Source organism: Artemia franciscana, chromosome 6 (genome assembly GCF_032884065.1).
Source record: "Artemia franciscana chromosome 6, ASM3288406v1, whole genome shotgun sequence".
NCBI classification, from domain to species: Eukaryota; Metazoa; Arthropoda; class Branchiopoda; order Anostraca; family Artemiidae; genus Artemia; species Artemia franciscana.
The window spans coordinates 3,963,545-3,988,568 of record NC_088868.1 but is presented as its reverse complement, the minus strand read 5'-3'; the positions used below and the strand labels follow the sequence as shown (position 1 = coordinate 3,988,568).

The window sequence follows — 25,024 nt, the reverse complement described above, 5'->3', positions numbered from 1 at the left end:
GGGTAAAGGCTTGTACCCAAGTTATGCCTAAAATCTTTGCAAGCATAGACTCAACAACTTCTATTCCTTAACAATCAGATAAACATTAGGCCTATAGTAATGCATATAGGCCTAGGAAAAAAAGACACACAGTGGCCTACATTAGATTTTATTTATCCAAATGTTTTAATATAGCTTATTTAAAATTAATTTGATCATAAATGTACTTTAGTCAAATTTGAAATTATTAGAAATAAGTGAGCCAATCCAATTTTGATGTCAATTAACCAGAAAATGTATGATAATGGTGACTGTGCTGATATTTAGGATCCTGATGATGCTAACATACATACTGGATACTTTATTCCTATTTATTTATTAATACCAAATATGGTAAGCTTTCAAGCTTGTCACACTAAACATAATAAAAAGAAATTATGACAATACTACTACTACTACTACTACTAATAACTCACTGCAGCACCAAGCCGCCTGAGGCCAACACAGCTACGCACGCTCCTCCTCCAACCTAATCTATTTAAAGCCTCCCTCTTTACACCCTCCCAGGAAGTTCCCATTTCCTTTAAATCCTTATTTATGACATCCTCCCAACCCAGACAAGGACGACCTGCTTTCCGCGTAGCCCCAGATGGTTGGCCAAAAAGGACAATCTTCGGTAATCTGTCATCCTTCATCCGTAGAACGTGGCCTAGCCATCTCAACCTTTCTTTCATTATAGCCCCAGAAAGCAGGATTGAACCACACTTTTCGTACAACCTACTGTTCGAAATACGGTCAGTCAGCCGGGTACCCAGAACAATCCGTAGGCAATTTCTCTGGAAAACATCTAGTAAATTTTCATCTGCTTTTCGGAGTGTCCATGCTTCAGAGCCATATTTGACCACTGTCATCACTGTAGCTTCCAATATTCTAATCTTGGTTTGTAGGCTTATCTTTCTATTCTTCCAAACTTTTTTTAACTGTGAAAAAACACCCTGAGCTTTAGCTATTCTACTTTTAACATCTTCACTGCTACCACCATCTTTACTAATAATACTACCAAGGTAACTGAAGCTCCCAACCTGATCAATCTTTTCGTTACCTAAGGTCACCTGTTCATCTTCACTTATTCCTAACCTTAGTGACTTAGTCTTCTTAACATTAATTTTCAAGCCTATTTTAGCACCCTGAACTCGTAAAACCTCTAAAAATTCATTCATTTTGCTCACACTTTCATCTAATATGCTTAAATCATCAGCATAATCTAAGTCCAGGAGCGTTCTTCCTCCCCATTTGATTCCATGGTCTCCAATTGCCTTTCCTGTGCTCCTTAAAACGAAGTCCATCAAAATGATCCATATAAAGGGGGATAGAACACAACCCTGCTTAACTCCTGATTTAATACAAAACCAGTTGCTAACCTCATTTCCTACCTTAACCGCAGCAGTATTATTCTCGTACATAGCGCAAATCACTTTAATGTATTTTTCTGGTATACCATATAACGATAAGACCTTTGTTAACGCTGTTCTATCAACAGAATCGAAAGCTTGCTCATAATCGATAAAACTAAGGACCAAAGGTGTTTGACAGCGAAGGGACTTCTCAATTATTAACCTAAGAGTGAAAACATGGTCGACACATCCTCTACCTTTTCTAAAACCGCATTGTTCTTCCCTTAAAACTTTGTCTACAGCATGTACATACATAATACACACATACAAATCAATGAAAATAACAACTACAACAAACACTGACAAATAATACTATACATTATTTAAAAACTATATTTTAATTTAATAAAAACTATTTTTTTAACTGAATGTAAGCCATAATATGAAAATTCTAAACAAACAGAATTAATTCTGAGCATGAGTGGGACTGCCCCTCCTTCACCCTTGCTCATTTTTCTTAAATCTTAAGATCTCTTGAACTTTTTATTCAAATTCAACAGCCCTTGTATTTCAGGAAAGGTTCTTATGGGCAAGAAAAAGTCTATCTGTTGCATGAAGTGCAAGAGGCAAGGAAAAGGTAGCCTCCCTCATATATGGAATAATTTTTGTTAGATTAAAAATTTTAGTGCTTGTTACTTTCAGTTGAAAAATATGTCTTATTAATTTAAATTCTGACCAATTTTCAAATCATGAAAGGATCCCCTCTCCCCATTTATTTATAAAGTTTGTCCTGGACAATCCTCCCTGGAAACTTTCATCCTCATGAAAAGTTTCTGCCCAAAAATGCTTTATATTTTCAAGTAACATATACTATATGTAAACAATAGGCAAATTGCATAACTTACAACCATTTCCCCATGGATTATTTTGGTTCCTGCCACAGGGACCATAGGGGATCAAAGAGACCCCAAGAGGACAGAGGCATAGTCATTAGACATGTCAACTATGGCAAATCAAATAAATATCTCAAATTTTCATTTGATGTCATTTGGGGAATGGCATGGGCCTACATCCCTCCAATCTTTTTGGTCACTTAAAAATGGTGCTAGAACCTTTAATTTTCATTCAAATGAGTACTCTGCTAGTCTTTTAGATCCATGATCCTTCTTCTACAAAAAAAATTCCATGTTTTGTAGATAAAAGCTTGACGCATCTACTTCTCTGATATGCTGAATCTGAGTGTGCAAACTTCATTGAGATTTCTTGACTTTTTAAGGTTGTTTCCCCTCTTTTTCAAAAATCAGACAAATACTGTCAGACTTGCAGGGGTGTTACTAGCCATAGTTTTTTTACTTGGGGGTGAGGTACTCTGACTGACTGGTTATTTTTACCAACTGTTTTTTTTCAATAGATAGCAAAATGTCCACCTCAAATATGAAGCTTGAGAGCTTCATATTCTCTTACAGGTATTCTCTTACACATTCTCTTACAGGTTTGCACGCATTTCTCGACGATCTCGTTTGCTGTGGGGTGATAAGGGCTAGACGTTTGATGTTCAATACCCCAGTTTTCTGTGAATAGCCTGAATTTGCTGGAACTGAACTGTGGCCCGTTATCAGAAGTGAGAATTGCTGGTATTCCATGGCGAGCAAAGTATCCTTTGAGTTTTGTGACCACATTAGAAGTGGTGGTGGAGGTTAGGTTCTCCACCCCAAAATAGCGGCTGTAATAGTCGACTGTTATTGCATACTGCTTCCCATTCCATTCAAACAAATCACATCCCACATGCTGCCATGGTAGTGACAGGATCGGGATGGGAATCATTGGCTCTTTTTGATTGTTCGACATCGTGTGAGTGCAGGCATCACATCTTTGGATAAACCTTTCAATGTCTTTTCTGATACCTGGTCTGTAAATGATCATTCGGGCTCTTTGCTTGGATTTTTCAGTGCCCAAATGAGTGGAATGTAGTCCCTTTAAGACATTGTCTCATAGACTGGTAGGAATGACAATTCTTGAACCTTTGAAGATCAGGTCATCATGTGTTGAGAGATCTTGGCAAATACTCCAGTATTGGACTATGGTGTTTGGGCATTGTCTCTTGTTGTCAGGCCATCCCTCCAAGATGACCCTCTTCAGCGCTTGGAGTTCGTGATCTGTCAAAGTCTCCTGTTTGATCTCCTCCAGTCTGCTGCCCATGGCAGGTATGGATTTTACAAACGAATGTACAAAGATTTCAATCTCTTTGTGTAATTCTTCATCAATGTCTGGAAGATGTAATCTTGAGAGTGCATCTGCAACAGGGATTTCCGTACCGGCTCGGTACTTGAAAGTCAAGTCATACGGCTCTATGTAGATCATCAGGCGTTGAATCCTTGGTGGTGCTGTATGGAAGGATTTGATTAGTATAGATTCGAGTGGTCGATGATCTGTGATGACTTGTACTTTCCTTCCGTATAGGTAGTGGTGGTAATGACGGCAGCCATAGACTATGGCAAAGAGTTCCGTTTCTAGCTGTGAGTAGTTCTGTTCGTATTTACTCTGCAATCTTGATGCGTAAGCAAAGATTTTGCCATTCGCGGATATTTGTGCCCCTAGTCCATGTTTTGAGGCGTCAACTTCCAGCTCAAGGGTTGGGCTGGAGCTGTCAAAGAAAGCCAGGTTGGTTACTATGGACTCTTTGAGCTGGTTGAGACATGTAGTGTGGAGCTCTTTCCATTCGAACTCGTTAGCTTTAATCAGATCCCTTAATGGTTGGTTCTGTGTTGCCAGGTTTGGATATACCTTGAGAGAAAGTTTAGCATTCCAAGGAGAGTCTGCAGTTCCTCTTTCAATTTTGGAGTAAGCATCTCGTTGATAGCACGGAGTTTCTCGGGGTCTGGTTTGATGCCAGCATTGTCGATGATGTGGCCGAAGTAGCGGACTGACTGGACTGCAATCTGGCACTTTGATCTATTAAATTTCACCCCCTTCTGTCTAGCTCTTTCGAGCACGTCCGTAAGTCTTCTGTTGTGCTCTTCTCGTGTGGCTCCATAGATAAGTAGGCCATCGACAAGTATTTTAAGACCTTTCAAACCTTGAAATATCTCTTTATCTTCTGCTGGAGCTCGTCCTGGGCAGATATCAGCCCAAAGGGATATCTCCTCCAACAGTATCTGCCATAAATTGTATTGAAGGTCGTGAGGTCTGAAGCTGATTTTGAGAGCGCAAGCGACCAGTACCCTGAGGTGGCATCAAGTTTTGAGAAATATTTTTCTCCACTAATTAGCAATGGCATCTTCAAAAGTCGGGATTGGGTAATGAGGGCGCTTGATGGCTTTCTTCCGGTCTACTGGATCAATACAAAGTCTCACACCGCCATCCTTCTTTTCAACTAGCACCATCGAGTTGACCCATTCCGTAGGCTCTTCTACCTTTTCTATTATCCCCAAGATTTCCAATCTGTTCAGCTCTTGTTTCAATTTCTCACACATTGCAATAGGCACTTTTCTGGCGGGATATGCTGTTGGCACAACTCCTTCCCTGAGGTGAATCTCGCACTTGCCTTGTATTTTCTCAATGCCAGAGAACAACTCTTTATACTGTTCACGGAGTGGCTGCAAATCTGGCGTTGTCTTGCTGTCATCTAAGGCATCTATATTAAGGACAAGTTTCACCAGGTTCATGTTTTTGCTAGACTTGAATCCAAGGATAGGAACAGAATTTCCTCCAGCTATGAAAAACCTATGTTTCTGTTCAGGAGCTCCATTATAGCTGCATGACAGGAGGCAGGTTCCAGCTGTTGGGATCGTTGAGCCACAGTAACTGGTGAGTTTTTGATTTGTTGGCTGTATGAGTGGTTTTGGAGCAAGGAAATCAAAATAGTGTTTTGGTATGATGTTTGCCTGAGCACCGGTATCAATTTTGAAGCTTACAGTAGTCTGATTGTTCAGTGGAACAAACGCCTCATCCTTACTCCCATCTTGCTGTACAGCATATAGCAGTATTTCACCTTCTTCAGCAGTTTCTGCTATTTGGCTCTGTTCGTCATTTTTGATAGCATTCACGACTTTGTTGCAGCATACTTTTGCAAAGTGGTTTAATTTTCTACACTTTGAGCATGTTTTCCCTTTGGCAGGACAGCTGTGTCTAGGGCCATAGATTCCTCCACAGAAGTAGGACTCTGTGCCTTTTGTTCTTGATCTTGCATCTGCTTTTTTCGGTTGTTTCCGGTATACTACATCCACTTCCTGTTGGATTGGGGAATGGTGGGAATTGTTGTCAAATGATTTCAGCTGTGCTTAGGTTGTCTCATAGATCCTACAAACTTCTACCGCTCTTTCAAGTGTTAGGCTGTTGCCGTCAGATAGAAGTTTCTCTCGTATTCTTGGATTTCTGATTCTGCAGACGATTTTGTCTCTGGTCATCTCTTTTCGATCATGGTATTCGCATGGCTTGACTAGCAACTTCAGTTCTGTGATGTATTTCTCAAGTGTCTCTCCATCACGCTGGTCACGTTTCTGGAAGATATATCTGGCAAATACTTTGTTCTTCTTTGGAGCAGCATACTCACGAAATTTCAGAAGGTAAGACTCGATTTTATTTGCATCGTCTGCTTCAATGTCAAAAGTTTTAAAGATGTCTCTTCCTTTTTTGCCAATCCATATAAGTAGATAGGCACACTGAATCTTCTCCAATTTACCAGAGAGAGGGCCTAGAAACATAAGTCTTGCATGTTCTTCAAACTTTGACCATTCTTCATCAAGATTTTCAGATTCCCAGTTTATTGCTGGAGGGGTTACTCCATTCATCTTTGCTGTTCAAGATCCCTCTTCTGACACCATGTAAAGTTCCTAAGTCTCAAGTTGATTTAGCTCTTTATTAAGACCCAAGCACCTGTAAATATAGCAACATAAGCACATAACAAAAGCAACACTAACCTGATAAGAAACCAATCTCAGCAGGATGCTACAACAATATAAGCACATAACAAAAGCAACACTAAACTAATAAGCAAGTGTGCCTAGCAGGATGCTACAGGCTCTCTGTAGCTCAATTAATTTTGTTGAGATACTCTTCTTGGCCTGAGTGTGCTACAGCAAGGGCCATAATATAGGTCTAGATTTAAATGCAGACTGGATCCAATCCAGTTATCAAATTTTGGTAAAGAAGAGGGTGAAGGGTATAGACATAGTTGGTACATCCCAGTTCTAAGCAGGAACCTACCTGATTTCTCCCTATCTGCTGCTATTGTTTGTCTCCAAACTTAATGCAGGTAATGTATCCTGAAGGACATATTCAATATTCCAGCCTATACTATGTAGATTTGAAGGACTTCAACAGGTGGTGGGTTTGCCTAATCAATTAAAGTAAATGCTCTCTGAGTGATGGAGCAACGCTCTGGGTATTTTGGTTGAGCTGGTTTGACAAGTTTGAAGATTAGCCTGGTGTATCCTGTTTAAAAAGTAATTGAAATGTTCTTTCCTTTGGTATATTTTTTCTAAATGTCCTTTGATGATAATTTCATCCAATCTTTCCATAAATTTTGTAATTCCATCTTCTTGTGTTTTTTTTCATTGGTATTTTCCAAGGGCACTTACAGTTAAGCTAGGACAATGAAATTCGGTTGGCGTATCAGGGACGAGACCCTAGGGATGCATCTAGGGATTGCATGACCTCCTCACAGCTCCTGGGGAAAGGGGCATAAATTGTGCTATTCGCCCATTCTTTACATACAGTAGTCATTACTGGTAAATATATGGTATATCCTTGGGGAGTAATTTCTGCGGGGGGAAGGATTTTTCACTGGAAGAATTTTCAGGGGGATTTTGGGAGGAAATTTTCCATGAAGAGGGGATTTCCCACCACCATTAAAAATATGATTAGAAATCGAATTTAAAAAAAGTAATAGAATTCGACTGAAAGTAAGGAGATACGCCAACACTCAAAGTGAACAGAAATTATTTCGTACATGACGTTGGATGTCCCCTTCTTAATCCCTCACTCGTTACGCCAAAGTCTTTTATTCCTTTAGAAAAGCTTCATATTCCAATGTAGCGGCCCTTGTGCTTTAGCAGTTGCCCATATAGAATCTTGATAAGAAGTCAAACTTTAGCGTAAGCAGAATAGGATTGAAAAGAAGGCAAACCTTTTCATGTTTGGAATAATTTCTTTTCAATTTAAGTTTTAATGATGCTCTATACTTTCAAAAGTAAAAACGTGTTTCTTGTCAAACAGTTCGTGGTAACGAACTGTAGTAAGGAGCGACCCGGCTCAATAGTAAACGAAACTCTAAAAAACGGAATTTTGATGCTAAAATATACATAAAAAGAGTCAGATTTTCATGCTGATTCTAAATATATAAGTTTTATCAAATTTAGTCTTCGTCATCAAAAGTTACGAGCCTGAAAAAAATTTGTCTTATTTTAGAAAATAGGGGAAAACATCCCCCTAAAAGTCGCAGAATCTGAACGAAAATCACACCATCGCATTCGGCGTATCAGAGAACCCTATAGCAAAATTTTCAGGCTCCTATCTACAAAAATGCGGGATTTCGTATTTTTTTTTGCCAGAAGACAAATCACGGGTGCGTGTTTATTTGTTTGTTTTTTTTTCTTTTCCCCAGGGGTCATCGTATCGACCAAGTGGTCCTAAAATGTCTCAAGAGGGCTCATTCTAACGGAAATGAAAAGTTCTAGTGCCCTTTTTAAGTGACCAAAAAAATTGGAGGGTACCTAGGCCCCCTCCCAAGCTCATTTTTTCTCCAAAGTCAACAAATCAAAATTTTGATATGGCCATTTTGTTCCGCATAGTCATATTAGGGGTTCTAAAAATACTTTAGCATAAAGAGCGAGGTATTTAGGAGGAGATAAATACCTCGCTCTTTATGCTATAGTATTTTTAGTAATTTCAACTATTTATTCTACGGCCTTTCTGATTCAGGGGTCGTTCTTAAAGAATTGGGACAAAACTTACGATTTAGTGTAAAGAACGAGGTATTAACGAGGGTACAAACCCCCTCATATATATAATAAAAATTAAAGAATATAAAAGTTTGTTACGTAAGTTAATTCTTAAGTTACGTATATTTTTTACTAATAAAAACTTTCGTTAAAAATTAAAATTTATAGTTGCCTTTTTATGTAACCGAAAAATTGCATGGCAACTAGGCCTCCTTCCCCATCCCTTATTTCTCAAAATCGTCTGATCAAAACTAATAGAAAGCCATTTAGCCAAAAAAGGAATTATTCTGCAAATTTGATTTTAATAATTTATGTGTGGAGAGCCAAAGTCAAACATGAATTAATTCAAAAACGTTCAGAAATTACACAAAAAAAAACTAGTTTTTCTAACTGAAAGTAAGGAGCGACATTAAAACTTAAAACGAACAGAAATTACTCCGTATATGAAATGGGTTATCCCCTCCGCAATCCCTCGCTCTTTACGCTAAAGTTTGACTCTTTGCCACAATTCTGCTTTTTAAAACAATTAAAAACTTGACTCTTTGCCACAATTCTGCTTTTTAAAGCAATTAAAACCTTTAGCGTAAAGAGCGAGGCATTACGGAGGGGGCAACCCATTCCATACACGGAGTAATTTCTGTTCGTTTTAAGTTTTAATGTCGCTTCTTACTTTCAGTTAGAAAAACTAGTTATGGCACTTGGTATTAACCAAGTGACATATAGCAATCGCCAATTCCGTCGGTCTGTTGGTCTGTCTGTCGGTCCCGGTTTTGCTACTTTAGGCACTTCCAGGTAAGCTAGGACGATGAAATTTGGCAAGCGTATCAGGGACTGGACCAGATTAAATTAGAAATAGTCGTTTTCCCGATTTGACCATCTGGGGGGGGGAGTGGGGGCCCGGTTAATTCGCAAAAAAATAGAAAAAATGAAGTATTTTTAACTTATCAGCAGGTAATTGGATCTTAATGAAATTTGATGTTTGCAATGATATTGTGTCTCAAAGCTCTTATTTTAAATCCCCACCGGATCTGATGACATTGGGGGGAGTTGGAGGGGGAAAACCTAAAGTCCCGGTTTTGCTACTTTAGGCACTTCCAGGTAAGCTAGGACGATGAAATTTGGCAAGCGTATCAGGGACTGGACCAGACTAAATTAGAAATAGTCGTTTTCCCGATTTGACTATCTGGGGGGGAGTAGGGGCCGGTTAATTCGGAGAAATAGAAAAAATGAAGTATTTTTAACTTATGAGCGGGTGATTGGATCTAATGAAATTTGATGTTTGGAATGATATTGTGTCTCAGAGCTCTTATTTTAAATCCCGACTGGGTCTGATGACATTGGGGGGAGTTGGAGGGGGGAAACCTAAAATCTTGGAAAACACTTAGAGTAGAGGGATCGGGATGAAACTTGATGGAAAAAATAAGCGCAAGTCCCAGATACATGATTGACATAATCGGAACTGATTTGCTCTCTTTGGGGTAGTTGGGGGGGGAGTAAGTCTTAAAAATTAGAAAAATGAGGTATTTTCAACTTACGAACGGGTGATCGGATCTCAATGAAATTTGATGTTTAGAGGGATATCTGTGTCTTAGAGCTCTTATTTTAAATCCCGACCGGATCTGGTGATGGGGGCGGGGAGTTGGGAGGGGGAAATCTAAAACTTGGAAAACACTTAGAGTGGAGGGATCGGGATGAAACATGGTGGGAAAAATAAACACAAGTCCTAGATAGATGATTGACATAAACGGAACGGATCTGCTCTCTTTTGGGTAGTTGGGGGGGGGGGGGGGGGGTATTTCTGAAAAATAAAAAAATGAGGTATTTTTAACTTACGAACGGGTGATCGGATCTCAATGAAATTTGATATTTAGAAGGATATCGTGGCTCAGAGCTCTTATTTTAAACCCGACCGGATCTGGTGACATTGGGGGGGGGGGGGAGTTTGGAGGGAGAAAACTAAAAATTGGAAAACACTTAGAGTGGAGGGATCGGGATGAAACTTGGTGGAAAAAAACACGATTCCTAGATACATGATTGACATAACCAGAACGGATCCGCTCTCTTTGGGGTAGTTGGGGGGGGGGTTAATTCCGAAAAATAAAAAAAAATGAGGTATTTTTAACTTACGAACGGGTGATTGGATCTCCATGAAATTTGATTTTTAGAAGGATATCGTGTCTCAAAGCTCTTATTTTAAATCCTGACCGGATCTGGTGACATTGGGGAAAGTTTGGGGCGGGGGGACCTAAAATGATGGGAAACGCTTAGATTGGAGGGATTGGGATGAAACTTCGTTGGAAAAATAAGCAGAAGTCTTGCATACGTAATTTACATAATTGGAACGGATCCGCTCAATTGCGGGGGGGGGGAGTAATTCTGAAAAATAAGAAAAATGACATATTTTTAACTTACGAAGGTGTGATCGGATCTTCATGAAGCTTCATATTTAGAAGGACCTTGTAACTCCGATATCTTATTTTAAATCTCAACCGGATCAAGCATAATTGGGGGGGGGGGGCAGTTGGGGGGACCGGAAATCTTAGAAAATACTTAAAGCGGTGAGATCAGGATGAAACTGGATGGGAAGAATAGAAACCTGTCTAAGATACGTGACTGACATAACTGGACCGGACCTGCTCTCTTTGGTGGAATTGGGGGGGGGGGGGTAATTTTGAAAATTGAGGTATTTGTAACTTACGAAAGGGTGACCAGATCTTAATGAAATTTGATATTTAGAAGGATCGTGTGCTTTAAAGTTCTAATTTCAAATTCCGACCAGATCCTTTGACATTCGGGGGAGTTGGAGGGGGGAACCGGAATTCTTGGAAAACATGAAAATTCGAGTATTTATATCTTACGAATAGATGATCAGATCGTAATGAAATTTGATTTTTAGAAGGAATTCATGTCTCAGAGCTCTTATTTCAAATCCCGACCAGATCTTTTGACATTGTGGGGATTTGGAGGGGGAAATCTTGGAAAAACACTTGGAATGTATAAATCGGGATGAAGCTTGGTAGATAGAATAAACAAATGTCCTTGATACGTGATTGACAGAATCGTACTGGATTCGCTCTCTTTGGGGGAGTTGGGGGGAGGGGTTCAGTGATTTGGCGAGTTCGGTGCTTCTGGACGTGCTAGGGCTATTGGTAGGCGTGTCAGGGAGCTGCACAATTTGACTTGATAAAGCCATTTTCCCAGATTCGAGCATCTGGGGGGGCAAAAGGGAGAGGAAAAATTAGAAAAAATTAGGTATTTATAACTTACGAGTGGGTGATCGGATCTTAATGAATTTTGATATTTAGAAGGACTTTGTGACTCAGAGCTCTTATTTTAAATCTTGACCGGCATCAAGCCTCTTATTTTCCTTTTTAAATCAATCTATTGATTCATAGAATTTTGTTAGAGCTCATACCATATGATCTCTTGGCTCTTAGCTCTTCTCGCCTCGTCACAAGTGCCATATGAGCTCTTAGCTCTTGTTTTTTTTATGTAATTTTATCAAAAAGACAGCTTTTGAATATAAGCACCCTTAAAAAAAAAAATGTAATGGCTTAGACTGCTGAAGGAGTGGAGTCGGTTTTTTTTTCAACTGTATTAACCTAAAATCTGCTCTGTGGTGGTTAAAAGTCATTATTTGTCATCAATCCTAATATCTTTTGTATTTTAGGAATCTCCTGACTAAAATTTGTGTTGTATGCAAGTTTCGATGATAGTACTATACTTCTCATAATTTGCATTTAACTCTGTTCCAAGATTTTTCATGGATTTGCCACAAATTCTGAAAATGACCGATCCTATCACAGTTTCTCAGGATTCTTTCATTAAAAACGGTAAGTTGTACAGCTAATTTTTTGTGTCAGAATAAAAGAAAACCTACTTTGATCTACATAATAATTATTCCCTTTTTTTCCTCCTTGCTTATTATGTGGTCCTAGAAAAAAAAATGTTCTTAATCTAACGATTAATAGCTTATGGGTGATAAAATGGCTTCTTTTTGACGCAAAACGCCTTTAAATTCAATTTATAAGCGTTAATTTTTAACTTCGGTGAGACAATTAATCATCCGGTAGAGAAATTTTCTGTCATTCTTTCTCTGTGATGGTATGATGAATTAAATATTTTCGCTAAAGCAGGGTTAGTTATGGGTATTCAGATGGGAATATCTAATCATAATACTTGTAAGGGATGAATAAAGTTATTTGAATTCAGCTTCTAAACTTTGGGAGACTATATTTTGTATTTTATATTATGGGAACTAATGCATAAAATCTCGATTAATTGGTATTTTTTTTTGGTTTTAATTGTCTATTTTTTTGTGATTGTTCAGCTTTAAAATACTATTTTTTTGTTCATTCAGTTAACCTGAACAAGTTGACCAGAGAGGAAGGGGGGAAGCCAGGGGCAGTTTCCATGACTTATCTGATAACATTTTGGGGGAGGACGGGTATCTTCCCATAAGTCTTGGAATTAAATATTTTAATAAGTTGTTTTTTGGGGGAGAGAGGGGGGTATCGGATCTTGCAGGGCCAGGGGTGAGTTGCCATAATTTTTGGAATATAATATCGTTAATAAGTTTTGTTGGTGGAAGGGGGGTTGGCCATGCAGAGAAGTCCAGGTGTCAGCTCCCTTTAGTTTTGGAATAAAATATCATTCACAAGTGTTTTGAGTAGTGGAGTGGGTTCGGCTTACCTTATCTTTGAAATATTTTCAAAATCCTCGCAGAAGAACCTTATATTTCCCCTGAACATGACATACAACACTTGCCCCAGGGCTCTGGATTTTTGTGTTGACCCTGAAGTTTTTTAACCAATCTTTTGACTTATTTTAACAAAATGGCTGTCTCAAAAATTTGATCGGATTGATTGGAGGTAAAGAAGGCAGGATGGCTGGTTGCCCCTCAGTCCCTTTTGATTCTCAAAAAGAGATCTAAAAATTTCCATTTCCTTTTCTGGATATCTACCTCAGAAACTACCTTTTCTGGATATCTTATTGATCAAAAGTGAGTTCCATTTACTTTTTTCAGTTTATAGAAAGCCTACCCACAGTGATAGGTATTTGAACTTTCACTCTTGCCACCCTATCTCAGTGAAACGAGGGGTTGTGATTGCACTGGTGGATAGAGCTTTCAGAATTTGTTCCTGGGAGTTTTTAGGTTCTGAATTGTTATATTTGAGGGATTTTTTATTTTGTAATAGCTACCCGATTAAATTCATTGATAAAATGAAAAAAATAGACGCATTAAACACAACAGTAGGGTTATTGGGGTTTCACAGTGCACAGAATTAAACTTACCGAAACGTTTCATTTCTTTACCTTATGTACCTACTTTGGGGGATATGCTTAAAAGAATTTTGGGTAAACATAACATTGATATTTGTTTCCAATCAGTGAGACCATTAGGTAGTTTTCTTAATTTTGGGAAGGATTTAACCCGGGGAGATTTAGTTAGTGGGGTATATAAAATTCCTTGTTCCTGTGGAAAGTTTTATATTGGTAGAACTCACCCACAATTTACTGAAAGATTTATTGAGCATCGCAACTCAATAGAAAAAACCCTACAACTAAAAAAGCCTCCCGAAACTTTTGTTTCGGCTCTAGCTGAACACACATTCTTTTATCCTGAACATTTTATACAATTTGATGAGGCTACAGCTATTTCTAATGATAGAGGTTTTTCTCAGTGGGCGAGGGAGGCTATAGAAATAAAAAAAACATATATTTGCTAATATTTCAATAAATAGAGACACAGGGAATTTAAATATTGACCCAATTTATGATATTCTTTTAAAAAATGAACCAATAGTCGATGGGGGAATTAAAATTTTACACAATCACCAGGGGACAAGATTACCCACTAGACCAAAAAGAGTTGCTTCAATGTTAGCTTACAAGAGGATTATTTCGCAACAGAATAATTAACTAAGTTTCAATTTTCATAAATTTTTCCTCAGTTGCTCTTTGATTCTCATTGAAGAAACTCGCATAGCTGCTTTTCCCTACGTGGATAAGTAGCGACAATTGTATTTATTATATTTGGTGGTGGTTTTTAGATTAGTTTTCTTTTAATTTTCTATCTTGTGCTGAAGACGCCTTGTTTTATACAGGCGAAATATCCGCGTTGTTTTAGTCTTTTAATTCTACTGGCCGTCGTCTCGTGTTAAGTTTTCTTTTTGTGGAGTTTTATATCTCTTGATTGTTTACTGTCATGTCTGGCCAGTTCGGCTTAAGAACTTTCACTTACATTTTTACGCGTGTCTGTTTAGTTAAAAATTTTTTTTAGAAGTTGAAGATGTTTCACCAGTTGACAGCGAGAAGCTCTTTCATTTTCCAAATCATCTTTTGTCACCAAAACGTGAAGATGTTCCTTTGTTCAATTTACCTAGCATATCAGGACCATGTAAATTTGAATACGACACCCAGGAATCCAAATCTTCTAACAATGAAGGTACATCGGAAATATTGTTTTTTTTTATATATGTTAGATAATATTTTATTGGACAAAAATAGGACAAAGGGACTTAATCTTAAGACGGAACTTTTTTTTGTATCTTATTCCTATGTGCAGGTGTTTTTGTAGTCTCTCATGATAATTTTTGAATTTTCACTTGAAAGTTGTTTGGTAGGTTTCAATATTAAACAGTTCGTGGTAACGAACTGTAAGTAAGGGGTGACCCAGCTCAATAGTAACTGAAACTCTAAAAACGGATATTTGATACCAATAGATACATCAAAAAGATTAAATTTTTATGCTGATTCAAATATATTCATTATATGTTTCATTAAGTAAGGCTACTAGCATAAGAAAATTTTCCTTATTTTCGAGAAATGGGTGAAACGCTCCCTAAAAGTCATAAAATCTTAATGAAAATCACACCATCAGAGTTAGCGTATCAGAGAACCTCAACGTTGAGATTTAAAGCTTCTATCTGCAAACATGTGGAATTTTAAATTTTTTTCCAGAAGAAAGATCACGGATGCTTGTTTATTTGTTTGTTATTTGTGTTTTTTTTTCAGGTGTGATCTTTTTTGACCCAGTTGTCCTAGAATTTCGCGAAATGGCTTATTCAAACGGAAATTAAACGTTCTAGTGCCCTTTTTTAAGTGACCAAAAAGATTGGTGGGCAATTAGGCCCCCTCCCCATCTCATTTTCCCCAAAATTGTCCGAAAAAAATTTGTAGATGGCCATTTTATTCGTCTAGTTGAAAGGTCCAGTAAATATGCCTTTGGATGTAACATGACCCCCCACAGCCTCATTTGAAAGGTCTTGAAGCTATAAAAATTGGCCATTGTTTACCCATAGTATTTGTTATTCGTAGGAATACATACATTATAGGATGGAAAGGCGAATTTCCTGCTGTTTTTTTTTTCACGGGAAACTTTCCGTGGGAGGGAAGTTTTCATGGGTTGAACTTGTTAAAGAAAATTATACTCTGGGGGAATTCGCCAGATTATCTATTCAATTTCTTTTTATTTCTTGCTTTCTCTTTTTCGTCTCAATTTTACGCTTGGAATTGCTAAGGGTAATTGCGTTGGTAAATTTTCAGCGGGATTGAATCTTCTAGAGAATATATCCACTAAGAGGGTATTTCTCCATGGAAGTGGGGCCAGATTTCCTGGGATTAATTAAAAAACCATCAGAAATTAAATTTAAGAACTGGGTTGTTTTTTTTCAACTGGAAGTAAGGAGCAAAGTTAAAACTTAAAACGAGCAGAAGTTGTTAAGTATATATTAAGTACTAAGAATGTATGAAGGGGCCTGCCTCCTGCTCAACACCTTGCTCTTTGTACTGTACGCTAAAGTTTAAATTTTATCCCAATTTTTTAAGAATGACTTCTGAGACACTATGTTCGTTTAATTGGAATAATAAGAAGGTTTTTTTTGAAAAGTACTAAAAACATCAGCATAAAGAGGGGGGTTTTGAGGAGGAGGTAACCCCCTTCATATACGTAATGATTTATGTTCTTTTTAGGTTTTATTGTTGCTCATATCTCTATATATATCATACAGTTCGTATTTGTAGTGTATATATCTTTTTAAAAACAAGGGGTAAATCTGTCTATTATATTGATTTGAAGTTTACTTTAAATAAAAAGAAAATTGGCTGCTATGATCTGAACTGCCTAGAAGCTAAACTCTTCTGTCTAACCTTGTCACCAAAATTCTAAGAAATGTAATTTTGACACCAATAGATACATCAAAAGAATCAAATTTTTATGCTGATTTCAAATATATATGATTCATTAAGTTTACTCTTATCCATCAAAGGTTACGAGCCTGAGAAAATTTACTAATTTTTGAAAAAAAGGATAAACACCCTCTAAAAGTCATAGAAGAGTCAGAGCCTTTCTGGCGACAACAGACGCTTAAAGACATCCATTTTGGTTTCTATCAATTTCCCTTATTCAGCAACATGATCTGAGTTTGCTATTTTAAAAATTTTTCTTGTCTGGGTTTTCTAAATTGGGCTTTTTTGTGCAAATTCTATTTCAACCTGTCTAAGAAAATGGTACATAGAATTCTAATAATTTTAATACATACTTGTAGAGGATTTTGAAAGGAACAAATTTACTGTTAATTTTCTCTAATTAATTCAAAAAAGATATTTTCATCATTTTATTTGTCTCCACTAGAAGTTTTTACCATCAGTTTTATATTAGAAGCTCCTGAACTGTTTTATACTTAATTTGAATAGGCGTGCATAAATGCGGTCAACGTCTCAACTTGTCTTGACTGACATCACAAGTGAATGTTTCAACATATTATGCAATTAGGAGTGCTCCGTCAAATTAAATTAGGGTCAAAGATTTTGAAAAACGAGAAAGTCGATTAACGAAGAACTTGGCATAGTTACTTCACAAAAGTGCTTTGTGGAAGATGGTAAAGAAGTGAAATAAAAGAGGCATTGACTTGGTTACTCTGCAGAAGCACAGAAAAAAGCTAAAGCAAAGATACAAAAATAGGAGTGCTCCATCAAATTAGGTTGTGGTAAAAGATTTTGAAAGACGAGAAAGGCAATTAACGAAGAACTTGGCATAGTTACTTCACAAAAGTACTTTGTGGAAGATGGTAAAGCAGCGAAATAAAAGAGGCATTGACTTGGTTACTCTGCAGAAGCACAGAAAAAAGCTAAAGCAAAGATACAAAAATAGGAGTGCTACGTCAAATTAGGTTGTGGTCAAATATTTTGAAAGACGAGAAAGGCAATTAACGAAGAACTTGGCATAGTTACTTCACAAAAGTGCTTTGTGGAAGATGGTAAAGAAGTGAAATAAAAGAGGCATTGACTTGGTTACTCAACAGAAGCACAGAAAAAAGCTAAAGCAAAGATACAAAAATAAAAGTGCTCCGTCAAATTAGGTTGTCAAATATTTTGAAAGACGAGAAAGGCAATTAACGAAGAACTTGGCATAGTTACTTCACAAAAGTGCTTTGTGGAAGATGGTAAAGAAGTGAAATAAAAGAGGCATTGGCTTGGTTACTGTGCAGAAGCACCGGGAATAGCTAAAGTAAAGATACAAGAAGCTTGGAATACCACGAATTTCAAAACATTTACTTGACTTGAATGAAACATCTTTTCAAGAAGAGACCCCAACAGAACTCCCAAAACTGAAACTTTTAACTTCTGGTAGCAATTTAGAATCGAATAATTAAAAAAAATTGCCTTATGGTCTATGAGCCAGGTTTCGGGGAGGGGGCTGTGTAAACGACGGAGTTTTTAATATAATATCATTGGTCTATTTTGGAAACCATGAATATGTCAAAAATTTTATCGGACAAATTTGGAAAAAAAGAAGGTTCGCTTGGGGGGTGGGGTGGTGTGGCTATTTGCCATCAGATTACTTTTCCCTCCATAATTTCAGGCTTCACTTTTCTATGTTAGTGAATTTCTTTTAATGTTCCTGGTTTTCTTTTGCTTTATAAAAAGTATAGTTTTGAAAACAATTTGTGAAAAAAAACCTGCATATCTGCTGATTTTATGTATTCATATAATATCTTCTTTTTTTACATTTTTACACGTAACTAAAAATAAAAAGTCAGATTTTTCAGATTTACTTAGTAAGCTTTACTGTTAATTTTTCTTTGTCTGTTTTATTTAAATTTTGTTTTTGAAGTTGAAGATGATTTAACACGTGACAGCGAGAAGCCCTTTCATTATCCAAACCATGTTTTGTCACCAAAACCTGAAGATGTGCCTTCGCTTGATTTATCTGGCATTTCAGGACCTTGTAAATTTGAACACGACACCCAGGAATCCAAATGTTCTAACAGTGAAGGTAGATCTAAAACATTGTGTTTTTGGTGATTGAAATGTATTTGATAATATTTTGGACAAAATTAGGACAAAGGGGCTTAATCTTAAGATGGAACTTTTGTTTTATCTTAAGTCAATGTTCAGATTTTTGTTTAACTATTTTTGAAGTCTTTCATGAAAATTTTTTAATTTTTACCTGACAGTGGTTTGTTAAGTTTTATTATCAAACAACATATACGACCGAAGGGTAGGGAGCGACCCGGCTCAATCGTAACCAAAACTCTTAAAACGGAATTTCGATCTCAACAAATACATCAAAAGAATCCGATTTTTTACTGATTTCAAATATATAAGTTTCATTAAGTTTAGTTTTTCCCATTAAAGCTTACGAGCCTGAAAATTGTTTCGATAATTTCAAAAAAATGGAAAAACACCCTCAAAAAGTCATAGACTCCTAATCAAAATCTCACCATCAGATTCAGCGTATCAGGAACCCTGTTGTTGTGGGTTCCTCACCTGTAGGTGAGGAGTTCTATCTGCAAAAATGTGAAATTTTGTATTTTTTACCAGAAGAAAGATCACAGATGCGTGTTTATTTGTTTATTTTTTGTTTGTGTTCTTTTCCCAGGGGTGATCGTATCGATCCAATGGTCATAGAATATTGTGAGTGGCCTCATTCAAATGGAAATTAAAAGTTCTAATGCCCTTTTTTAAATGACCTAAAAAGATTGGAGGACGACTAAGCACCTTTCCCCACCACTTTTCCCTTGAAATCATCCGATAGAAATTTTGAGATATCTATGATAAAGCATACTATAATGATCTGATAAAACACAGAACTATAATGATAAAACGACGAGGATTGTTGAGGTACAGCTTGTAAACTTTTTAATATAATAGTACACGATTCAAAAATTCATTCTAACTGAAATCATTGAACAAAGAATTGATCTAGATTCAGTTCTTGGACAGAATTTTTTGCTCTTTTGGATGGAGAAGAGATGCGGCTGAAGAAATATGCTGTTTTTGGCCTTTCCAGTTATTTTATTTCACATCTTTGTATGGCTTCTTTTTTGAAAAAAAATTCTTTAAATTGCAGTTTAGTATACTTTTCCTAATGATAAATATAATTACAAAAAGGGAGCCTCATTACGTTATATGCATACACAATTAAGAGATCTAACTTTCAAACATATTCAGGGCTCCTGAAAGGGAGAGGTGGTACAAGGAGGCCATGTATGAGATCAGGAGACGTTGACAGTTGTAGTAGAAGTGTTGCTGTTAGTAATCAAACAGTTCGTGGTAACGAACTGTAGTAAGGAGCGACCCGGCTCAATAGTAAACAAAACTCTAAAAATTGGAACTTTGATGCTAAAAGATACATCAAAAGAAGTGGATTTTCATACTGATTTTAACTATATAAGTTTCATCAAATTTAGTCTTTGTCATCAAAAGTTACGAGCCTGAGGAAATTTACCTTATTTTGGAAAATAGAGGGAAACACCCCCTAAAAGTCATAGAATCTTAACGAAAATCACACCATCGCATTCAGCGTATCAGAGAACCTATAGCAAAAATTTCAAGCTCCTATCTACAAAAATGTGGAATTTCGTATTTTTTGCCAGAAGACAGATCACGGGTGCGTGTTTATTTGTTTGTTTTTTGTTGTTGTTTTTTCCCAGGGGTCATCGTATTGACCAAGTGGTCCTAGAATGTCGCAAGAGGGCTCATTCTAATGGAAATAGAACGTTCTAGTGCCCTTTTTAAGTGACCAAAAAATTGGAGGGCACCTAGGCCCCCTCCCACGCTCATTTTTTCCACAAAGTCAACGGATCAAAATTTTGAGATAGCCATTTTGTTCCGCATAGTCGAAAACCATAATAACTATGTATTTGGGGATGACTTACTCCCCCACAGTCCCTGGGGAATGGGCTGCAAGTTACAAACTTTAACCAGTGTTTACATATAGTAATGGTTATTGGGAAGTGTACAGACGTTTTCAGGGGGATTCTTTTGGTTTGGGGGGTTGTGTTGAGGGAAGGAGGCTATGTGGGAGGATCTTTCCTTGGAGGAATATGTGATGGGGGAAGAGAAACTCAATGAAAAGGGCGCAGGATTTTCTAGCATTACTATAAAAAACAATGAAAAAATAAACATGAAAAAGTTTTTTCAATTGAAAGTAAGGAGTAGCATTAAAACTTAAAACGAACAGAGATTATTAAGCATATGAGGGGTTCTAAAAATACTTTAGCATAAAGAGCGAGGTATTTAGGAGGAGATAAATACATCGGTCTTTATGCTTAAGTATTTTTAGTAATTTCAACTACTTATTCTACGGCCTTTCTGATTCAGGGGTCATTCTTAAAGAATTGGGACAAAACTTAAGATTTAGTACAAAGAGCGAGGTATTAATGAGGGGACAAACCCCCTCATATACATAATAAAAATATAAGAATATAAAAGTTTGTTACGTAAGTCAATTCTTAAGTTACGTATATTTTTTACTAATAAAAGCGTTCGTAAAAAATTAAAAGTTCTAGTTATCTTTTTAAGTAACCGAAAAATTGGAGGGCAACTACGCCTCCTTCCTCATCCCTTATTTCTCAAAATCGTCTGATCAAAATTAAGAGAAAGCCATTTAGCCAAAAAAAGAATTAGTATGCAAATTTTATTTTAATAATTTATATGCTGAGAGCCAAAATCAAAACATGTATTAATTCAAAAACGTTCAGAAACTAAATAAAAAAAACTCATTTTTTTTAACTAAAAGTAAGGAGCGACATTAAAACTTAAAACGAACAGAAATTACTCCATATATGAAATGGGTTTTCCCCTCCGCAATCCCTCGCTCTTTACGCTAAAGTTTGACTCTTTGCCACAATTCTAATTTTGAAAACAATTAAAAACTAGCAGTCATCAGCATTTTTCATTGCATTAGAATAATTAATTTTAAAAGCTGATATTAGTATTACCACGAGGGAGAGAAGAGGAATTGAAAATAAAATTAATCGTCAAAAGATATTGAAAGATATACTGTTTTATCTGTAGACTTCTAAAACATATTGAAAGATTAATTTTTTGTTTTCGGTTTTTTAAGGTATGAAATTTTGTTTTATGTGGGTTTGTTTTCTTCTGTGACTTTTGAAACATGTTGAAAGGTGCGTTTTTTTGTTTTTTTTTTTAGTTTTGATTTTTTGTTTTATTCGTTTTTTTACTCTATCGACTTTTATATTTTAGGTCACTTTTCACCACACGTGTCTGGAATTCACTTGCAAGGAATTACGTCACTATATGTTTCAAAGAATCCCTCTACGAGTGGTTTCTCAAACGAATGTGCATTGGAATCTGAAGGAAAAAGCTTAGGAAATCAGAAAGCTGGTTTGAAAAGTTGCATGCAAAGTGACAAGAATAGAAAATTGGGAAGATATCAAAGAACTCATAAAGAGAAAAAATCATTTAACTGTGAGATATGTGACAAGATATTTTTTCGAAAGCAGCATTTGAAACAGCACCAAAGGGTACATTCAGGAGAAAAGCCTTTTAAATGCGATGTATGTAAAAAACGCTTTTCTGAACAGGGCAATTTGAACAGGCACCAAAGAGTTCATACCGGTGAGAAACTGTTTAAATGCGATGTATGTGACCAGACGTTTTCTCTTGCTGCAAATTTGAAAACACATCAAAGAATACATACGGGTGAAAAACCATTTAAGTGTAAGTTTTGTGACAAGAAATTTTCCCATTCTCCACATTTGAACCTACACCAAAGAGTGCATTCAGGTGAGAAGCCATGTAAGTGTAATGTATGTGACAAGACCTTTTCTCATTCTTCAAATTTGAACCGACACCAAAGAGTGCATTTAGGTGAGAAGCCGTTTAAATGCGATGTATGTAAAATAAGCTTTTCTCAACTTAGTAGTTTGAACAGCCACCAACGAGTGCATACTGATGAGTAGCCAAATAAACATTATGTATATGAGAAGTGTTTTTTGTAAAGTTACGGCTTTAATACACATTAAAGACTGTTTAAAGGTGAAAAGCCTTTCATATGTGGTGTGTATAGAAAGCTTATGATTTTAGCAATTTTCACAGGCATCAAAAAGTGCACATAGTAGTTTAGAAAATTTGTGTAACACCAGCTATATATTCATTGTTTTGTGGTTATTATTCTCACCATCAATTAGTAATACATCGAATTAGTTTCTTTCAATGTTTTTTCTTGTCTTTAGTTTCTTCATCAATTTCATCATCATCCTGTGAGAAGCAGTGATACATATTTGCATGTTTGTAATAAATGTGATAAGATATGCTTGTCTACACCAATATTTTTGAATGACCTCCAAAGACTTTATTCAGGTGCGAAACTGTTTCAAAGATGATGTATACAAGAAATGCTTGCCTTGACCCGACTTTCGAACACGCAAAAAGAACTATTAGAATAGGTAAGACATGGTAATGACCTTGGTCAAGTATGGCTGTGGAATGTAGGTGTTTCAAAAACCTAAGGAAAATATGGGAATTTTTTCCAGAACAAATGTCTGAAGACAAGGATTGGAGCCAGTTTGACTGATAATTTGTGTATACATAAAACTACTTGAACGAATAATGTGGATTTAACTTTCTACGGTTGTCATGAAAGAAAAGGCAGTAGGCCACTTACCTCTAATAGCCACTGCACTCAGGAAGTTATGATGAAAATAAAACACTTTGGTTACGAAATTATGGAAGCTACTACATATAATCTCGAAAATCAGCCCCCCCCCTCCAGAACCCTTCATATTAAATAATTTCTAGCTTAACCTAACCAAACCACCAACTAAAATTTATATTTATAATATAACTATATTATAGTTTATCTCGCTTACGCTATGCTGGTTATGACCGAATAAATACTGAAAGACAGAAAGAAACAGAACCACATAAACCAAGAGACTGAGATAGGTGAGTATAAGAGGTTAATACCGAGGGGGTGAGTGGCCATTTACACGGGGCTTAGTCGTAGTCATAGTCACCGACTACAACGTGGCAAAACTTTCTGTTCACACGGGTCTTTGAGTTTCAGTCCCAGGCGCAATAACAATTAAAATTGGATCAACTCACAAGCAATGAAGACTAGGTTTTAACGAATTACATCAAAAATCTGTGGCCAGAGATTTGACAGGAATCTTTCAAAATTTAGAATTACATCAATTTCAGTTGTTCCCTCCTCAACGCCCCACTCTTTACGCTAAAGTTTGACTCTTTCTCTCAACTCTACTTTCTAAACAGTAAAAAAAACTTTAGCTTAAAGAGCGGGGTGCTGAGGAGGGAACAGCCCCTTTCATATACGGAGTAATTTCTGTTCGTTTTAAGTTTAAATATCGCTCCTTACTTTCAGTTAAAAAACTTTTTTTTTCGCGTAATATATATATATATATATATTTTTTAACTACGTAAAACTTGCGAATATACAACATTCTTCGCTGTCCCATTGTCTGTGCATATAAATGGATTGTCAGGTTTACCGACTCTTGAACATGCAACATATAATTGTCCATGGGAAAAACAATCCGGATTCAGATCTATTCTGCATTTTTCTAATGATTACCCTTGAGCTTTGTTGATGGTGATTGCTAATCGAATATTCCCTGTGTCCCCGTCGTCATTTATATATCCCCCTGTGCCCCCTGGCGTCCCCGTTGTAGTTGTGTCCCTGTGTCCTGGTCCTCATTTATATTCCCGGTGTCCCGGTCGTCATTTGTGTCCCGGTCTGTAATTTCTCTTTGAGTGTCCCGGTCGTCATTTATCTAATGATTTATTTTTAGCATTCTACGTGCAATACGAAGGCACTTCAGTATGCAGCAGTTTTTTAGCAAAATAATCATTTTGACATAACGAAAAGAAAGCAGTTAACGTTGTATCCGGTGGATTCAGGGCTCTTTGTTGTACGTTGGATTCCGAAAAATAAACATGTTGACTATTCTGTAAATGTCCCGCTAAGTGAACAACAGCTGAACTTCGTTCATGTATCGGAAATGAAAGAATTCGCCTAACAGCTTCATTACTGCTAATGTATCTTCCAGCCTGATATTGTACGATTTCATCGATATTACTGATTTCGGACTGCAAGCCAAAAACTGCCATGTCACTGCCTTTGTTGACGTATTTACATATGTATTTGATTGCCTTTACGGAGTTACAGCATTCAACGTTTATGTGTGAATTAAGTGTTTTTGATATTAAAGGTGAATAGAACAACCCACTGGTTATCTACTTCGATGGTGGTACCGTTATGATTATTTATTATTGCTGCATTAGTCTCGATTTGAACACATCTACTCAATCTATAATCATCGACTGGGCTGTACCTGAATGCCAGAGTAGATACTTTTCACGTTGCTCTTATGATTCCTCGACACGCTTTCTTTTGGCATTATCTGTTTGAGCCGCAAGCCTTTTTTCACGTTGTTCTTG

At 36.8% G+C, this 25,024-nt stretch overlaps 1 protein-coding gene across 9 annotated transcripts in view; it reads left to right on the top strand.

Moving 5' to 3' along the window:
* LOC136027935 (zinc finger protein 664-like) overlaps positions 1-22,781 on the top strand; it is a 79,039-nt gene extending 56,258 nt beyond the window's left edge. For 7 of the 9 annotated variants that reach the window (XM_065705404.1, XM_065705403.1, XM_065705405.1 and 4 more), the window contains exons 2-5: positions 11,985-12,147; positions 14,598-14,762; positions 18,432-18,593; positions 21,809-22,781. In XM_065705404.1, coding sequence (XP_065561476.1) covers positions 12,078-12,147; positions 14,598-14,762; positions 18,432-18,593; positions 21,809-22,527 — 1,116 coding nt within the window. In that variant the 5' untranslated portion in view covers positions 11,985-12,077 and the 3' untranslated portion in view covers positions 22,528-22,781. Of the gene's footprint in view, positions 1-2,865; positions 2,995-5,845; positions 5,939-11,984; positions 12,148-14,597; positions 14,763-18,431; positions 18,594-21,808 lie in introns of all 9 variants that reach the window. The other 2 variants (XM_065705398.1, XM_065705406.1) reach the window with 2 other exon arrangements.
* Positions 22,782-25,024: the final 2,243 nt, after the last annotated feature.